General features: G+C 34.8%; 1 protein-coding gene across 1 annotated transcript; it reads left to right on the plus strand.

Annotated features, from left to right (window-relative positions):
* The first annotated feature begins 4309 nt into the window (after nt 1–4309).
* On the plus strand, nt 4310–5242 carry LOC101989408 (olfactory receptor 4P4-like). Its single transcript, XM_013352320.1, has one exon. The coding sequence runs from the start codon at nt 4310–4312 to the stop codon at nt 5240–5242; it is 933 nt and encodes a 310-aa protein (XP_013207774.1).
* The last annotated feature ends 1375 nt before the right edge of the window (nt 5243–6617 follow it).

A 6617-nucleotide genomic window follows, 5' to 3' on the forward strand; every position in this document is an offset into this window, starting at 1 on the left:
ACACACACACACACACACACACACACACACACACACACACACACACGGTAAATCATTTAGAGTTTTTTCCCTCATGTTCATCTGTCCTTCATGTTTATCTCTATTTTTTCTGACCATGTGAGTCATTAATTTGCTAAGCATCATAGCGAGGATTAAAGTTGCTGGTTTTTACCAGATTGCTCCATCCCTTTCCTTATGTTTTCGAGAGTTTAGCTTGTAGAGGTACAGGCAAGAAGCACGTTTTGCCAAAACTCTGTGGAGTTTCTAGATCCATGCCATCACCAAAAAGCATGCTAGTGACTGACTGCTCATAAACATCATTTAAGTGTTTGTTGGCAGACCCTCTTTAAAAAGCTGAGAGGTTTATGCCATTAATGCTGCGTCAGAAAACCCCTCTTAAAAGAGGAGCACTTCTGCTCCCCAACAGCAAAAACAGACTACCTGAGAAAACCAAGAGGCTGCATTTGACTCTGTTCTTGTCTGTCTTGTATCCTTTTTTTGTAAAGCTTTCTCAGGCTTTATGTGGAAATTCTTACCAAGCATTTGAGCGCCAATGAATTATTCACAAAAATGTGCAGCTTAAGTTGCAAATATCATGCAAGTTGCTTCTAATAAGAGAAAAAGTAATTCTGTATATTGAAAGTAACATGGACAATTGTTTAGGTGCTGGTGATTTTTCCACTTTTAAGCATTACACCAATGTTAGTGAGTACTTATAAATACAAAGTATTTTATATGTCATCTAAATTTCCAGTGGACTTAATTAAACATTGATGAATAATTTTCAAACCTTCATAAATGATGACCTTAGGATAATATTGATAGGGATAATTTAACCATTTAAAGTTTTTCCCTGAATAGGGATAAAGTTACCTGAGAAGTAATCCAACATTTATTGCATATGTCATAAACCCATCACATATCACCAGCTTCTGTTTTTTTAAAAAATATATCTCAAAACAAAAAAGGAAAAAAAGTCACAGGACTTTATTATCACCAGCATAAACATTGGAGAATTTATGTCAAAGATCTAATGCATATATAAAAGAATTATTTAATGTGTGAACACTCCATAGTCTTGACTTTACATTCACAGCTGTAACTACTGCCCAGACATATTGCTAAAAATGCTCCTGAGACTGTTCCCCTTGGGTTCCCCAGTATTTTAGCTTAAAGTATTTCAGGCAATGAACCTTTAAAAGCTACAGTGGACTAAAGATTCATGGGAGTCAAGGTGCTTTTGACATCTGTTCTTTTGTTTCATCTAAAGGTCACAGAGAAAAAAAAAGAGAAAAAATTTCAAAGAACATAAGCTATCCCAGAAAAATTTGGATCCTGAGAGAAGTAAGTATTGTGAATAGCGCTACATATATATATATATATATATATATATATATATATATATACTTCCTGACATAGCTTTGCTCACAGTTTTTTTTTTAAATAAGACACTTAAAATTAAGTAGTAATTCTAGGGATATTTAATTTGACAGCCAAAATTTCAAGTAATTTTTAAAATTATGATATTCAGAAATAGGCAAACAATGTTGAGCTACAAGTTCCCTGTTTGTCCTATGCAGGCTTGTCCTGTTATGTGTCTATTTAGAAAACAGGCAAAAGTTAAAATGCATAGAGCTCATCAAATCACCATGAAGAAAAAATAAGAAAGGTGATGAAAGCTATTTAATGCTGTGTTCAAAGAATTATTAATGTTAAATATAAAACATGTAAACTCTTCTTTTCCTTTAATTACACAAATTATTGATATTATGTAGTTTTACAGTTTTCCCTAATAAGTTAAGCTTATTAAATAAAGCATAAAAATTATAGAACATTCTTCCTGAAATTTAACACTAATAACATATTCTCATGGTTTTAGCCTTTTGTTTAAATCTCAAGTGTTACACTTTATTGCTGTCCTACATTTCTATTTTTTTCCAGTAATAAAGCAGTTAACATATCTTTGTAAACAATTTGATTGAGGACTTTTTATTTAAATATAAATAAATAGCAGGCTTTTAGAAAATAGGGATTACATAAAAGGTACACTACTAAATAAGGTAAAATAAGTTTTCTCTAAATGTGATTATTAAAGTTATTGTATATGTAAGAAAGACAAAGAAAGAAAAGGAGAGAGTGGAAAGACCAAAAAGGGGGAGGCAGAGAAGGAGGATCGAGGGAGAAAGTGAGAGAAATGCAGAAGGGCAGAGGAAGAGATGAGAAAATGGGGAGAGTAAAAGTGGGGTAGAAAGAGGGGAAAGGGGGTGAGAGAAAAAGGAGAGAGAGAAGGGGAAGATATTGATCTCAGTTGTGTAGGAATAGAAAAATAAAAAAAGAGAATAGCATGTGTTTGACATGACAATCATCAACTAACTGTTATAAATAGAGGAAGGAGGTTAGCTAGATGGGGTGGGGTCATAGAAGGATGGAGGACCATGCAGAAGAGGAGATGGAAAAGCCTACAAATAAAAATGCTATCAATGGAACAACAACACTCTCTCCATTTCCTGGATATTGATGCAACAAGGTTATCCACTTCATACTTCTGACTTCATAGTTAGAGACATTCTTGTTGCTATAATTTCTCTGCCATCATTAGGTGTATCTTCAGAGTTGGACCGCAAATGAGCATACATCTTCCAACCTCCCTCATTCCAGGAGATCTTCCATCATCTTCCATCCTTCCTTCTTTGGATCATCCTTTCTTTTCTCTCCATTATCCCTTCCCTATCTCTCTTCCTTCATTCCCTGCTTCTTATAAATCAATTTAAAATAGAACAAAATGGACATTGGGACAGAGTAGAACTTCTGGATCTTTCAATATAATGGTATGTTTTCATTGGACTTCTAGTACTCTATAGAATAATCTTGGAGCATTTCTGTACATACAGATCTTCATTTGGATAGATAATTTGATCATCACAAGTAAGATAACCCTGGATTTTTATGTTAAAAATCCATGATTCCCTCAATATCTCAGAAAACTTTGAGCTATTAAGATTTGTGCTTTGTACAGTTTTGATTCTCTAGTTTATGCATATTTTTTTGAATTTTCATTCCACAGGTTTTTTCAGATAATATGAACTTGAACTAACTAATATAAAGTTAATATTTTCTTTTGTCTATTTAATAGTTGCTTAATATGAGGACAACCAATCTCCTTGTTGGAAAAGACAAAATCCAGAGAGTCACATCTTCTCACCAGTTGAAGCATGTTGCATGGAGATTTCCTCACTCATAGAAAAATAAATTCACAGCATCTGAGCTGTTCTTGTGACAAACTTCTGGCCTTACTGCATCTACTGAAAACCCAGATTTGTTTAAATCTGTAGTCTTTAAGAAATAAATTATTGTGTGGTTGAAGAGAACCTTGAAACACTGTTAAATCATGGTACAAACACCTATTCCTTTTGTTTTCCAAAATGTTAACATCACATATCCACCATATTCTCAGTATGCAATGAAAAGAGCAGGTCATGTCATTAGGAAATGAACATGTCTCTGGAGTTCTAAAATGCACTTTTATATTTTAAAAAAACTATAAAAATATACTTTCTATTGACATGACAAACATATAGTTACAAGTTTTTAACCGTAGATTCTCTGTGCCTTGAGCTTTATTAGAATTATCCAAAGAAAAGCCCTGAAAGTCTTGTCAGCTAACTCAGGCTATTTCACTGGTGTGATTAAGAGCTTTGCACATTTTGGAAAATGATTTTGATTCCACATGATTTATGAAACGCTAATTTTGACTTTGGGTTCTTATAGATAAGTCATATATGACATACAGAGAAAATAAATTTAAAATATATTGTATTTAATAAATGCCAGAAAATTATAATATAATATAACTTTTTTATTCACAGGGAAAAAATAGTGGAATTCTTGTTATTGGACAATATTACAATGGAATTAATAGAATGGAAGCAGGAAATATATTCAGCACTTAGATATGCTTCATATGTAAAGATGTGTTTTTTAGCTACCTCGACTATTTCTATAATTCTTTACATTTAGAATGCATATCAGAACAGCACTCAACTGGTTCTATATAAATTAAATATATGAAAAATATTTATAAAATTTCTATGCATAGGAATATTTTTAATAATATGTGTTAAACATTGGGAGTATGATTATACATTTTATCTCAAGGAATTAATTGCTATTAAAAATCTAAATATGATTGTTATTCAATCTTCAAATTTCTATAAAACTAAAAATGCTATTAAAGTTGTGCCATTAATATTTTTTTTTAATTTCGGATGAACTAGGTTTCAATTCAGCATTTTGTACCCACCTAGAGTTCATGGAAAATCATAAAAATGTCACAGAGTTTGTTTTCATAGGCCTTTGGGAAAATAGACAAATGGAGCTGTTGTTCTTTCTCTTGTTCTTGTTGTGTTACCTGGCTGTCTTAATGGGGAACTCCATCATTCTAGTCACCATCATTTACAACCAGTTAACTGAACAACCAATGTACTACTTTCTAGGTCACCTTTCCCTCATGGACCTCTGCTACACCTCCACTGTGGTTCCCAGGCTCATTAGGGACTTGGCTGCTACAAGAAAGAACATTTCCTATAATGAATGCATGACCCAGCTCTTCACTGCCCACTTGCTAGCAGGTGTGGAAATCATCATCCTGGTATCCATGGCCTTGGACCGCTATGTTGCCATTGTCAAACCCCTGCACTACTTGATAATCATGAGCAGAAATAGATGTGATAAGCTAATTGCTATGGCCTGGGCAGTGGGTTTCTGGCACTCTATTGCTTTACTTCTCATGGTGCTCAGACTGCCTTTCTGTGGTCCCAACCACATCAATCACTACCTCTGTGATATCAAGCCTCTTTTGAAACTGGTCTGCAAAGATATCCATGTTGTTAGCATTTTAGTAATTGCCAATGCTGGAATCGTGGTCATTGCCATTTTTGTTCTACTAATTGCTTCTTACATACTAATTCTATATCATCTGAGGACAAGATCATCTGCAGGGCGACACAAAGCTCTCTCAACCTGTAGTTCTCATGTGATGGTGGTAGTTTTATTTTTTGTGCCCTGTATTTATATTTATATTCTACCTGCAGGAAGTGAGAATAAGGATAAAGAAATTTCTGTGTTTTACACTGTGATTGCCCCCATGCTGAATCCCCTCATCTACACTCTGAGAAACAGTGAGATGAAAAGTGCCATGCACAAGGTGTGGTCTCGAATGTCACATTCAGAGTTAAATAAATGAAACATTCTTGTGATTGTGAGCCTATGTTTCCAGGTCAGCTATCATTTGAAAGATCACAGAAAGCACAAGTTATATGTGTATGTGTGGGGGAGAGGGAAGTGGGAGTTATTGGTTAAAAAAGCAACAAGTTCATCCAGAGATGATCAGATGAATGTGAAAACTGAAAAAATGGCCTTGGTTTGGTAAAGTCCTTACTTAGGATGAAAGTCCTAGATTCCTTTGTAGCTACCCCTACCTCAACACACACACTCAAATTGAAGCTCATCTTTAAGTACTTCAATCCTCTGTCTCAGAAAAATGTCATGAACTGTTTTTTATAGGATTTAATCCATCTTTCTCACTTGTTTGTCTTTACTCTTTTCTTGAGTTTATTTTTTTATTGTCATGTATTCATTGTACTTGATACTGAATTTTCTAAAGGAATTTTCTCATATATATTAGTATATTTTGAACATATTATACTTCCATATTTTCATATCTCTACTCCACAACTAATTTGGGTCTAAATACAAAATGTGAGAACTCACTATGATGAAATAGGTACATTATTATGATTATAGGTTTTGGGATTTGGGGAATTTGGGGAAGACATTGCATATGTGGAACTCTAGTTCTCTGTGCTTACTAGCCTGTAATAGTCATATGAGTATATATTTATGGTACATGTGTCAATCTGTAATATTTTACAAATGGAAGACCTCAGTTAATAAATTGAGGTAATAAGAAGTCATGTCCTATGAGATACTTTCTTTCATTCCTGTCTTTCTTCATGTGAGGTCCTGCATGTGCGTGATGTAAGATAATCAGAAAGGGCAGGCTTACATCTAAGAGAGGAGTAGGTCTGAACTCAAAAACAATAGATGCACTGGCCTTAAGCATGGAATTTTGCCATTCTTACTAAAGGAATCTTTATAAGAAGACTATTGTTCACATCTAGGCAATATCCTGTATCTCCTGACTGATGCCAGAGAAGAACATCCACCTAGAAGCATTTTTTAAATATGACAAAACCAGCTATGCAGCAAGAAACTGCTTTATTCTTTTTTAAATTTATTTATTTATTAAAGATTTCTGTCTCTTCCCCGCCACCGCCTCCCATTTTCCTCCCCCTCCCCCAATCAAGTCCCCCTCCCTCGTCAACCCAAAGAGCAATCAGGGTTCCCTGTCCTGTGGGAAGTCCAAGGACCACACACCTCCATCCAGGTGTAGTAAGGTGAGCATCCTAACTGCCTAGGCTCCCATAAAGCCAGTACGTGCAGTAGGATCAAAAACCCAATGCCATTGTTCTTGAGTTATCAGTAGTCCTCATTGTCCGCTATGTGCAGCGAGTCCGGTTTTATCCCAAGCTTTTTCAGATCCAGGCCAGCTGGCCTTG

This window comes from Microtus ochrogaster, linkage group LG9 (assembly GCF_000317375.1).
Source record: "Microtus ochrogaster isolate Prairie Vole_2 linkage group LG9, MicOch1.0, whole genome shotgun sequence".
Lineage (NCBI taxonomy): Eukaryota > Metazoa > Chordata > Mammalia > Rodentia > Cricetidae > Microtus > Microtus ochrogaster.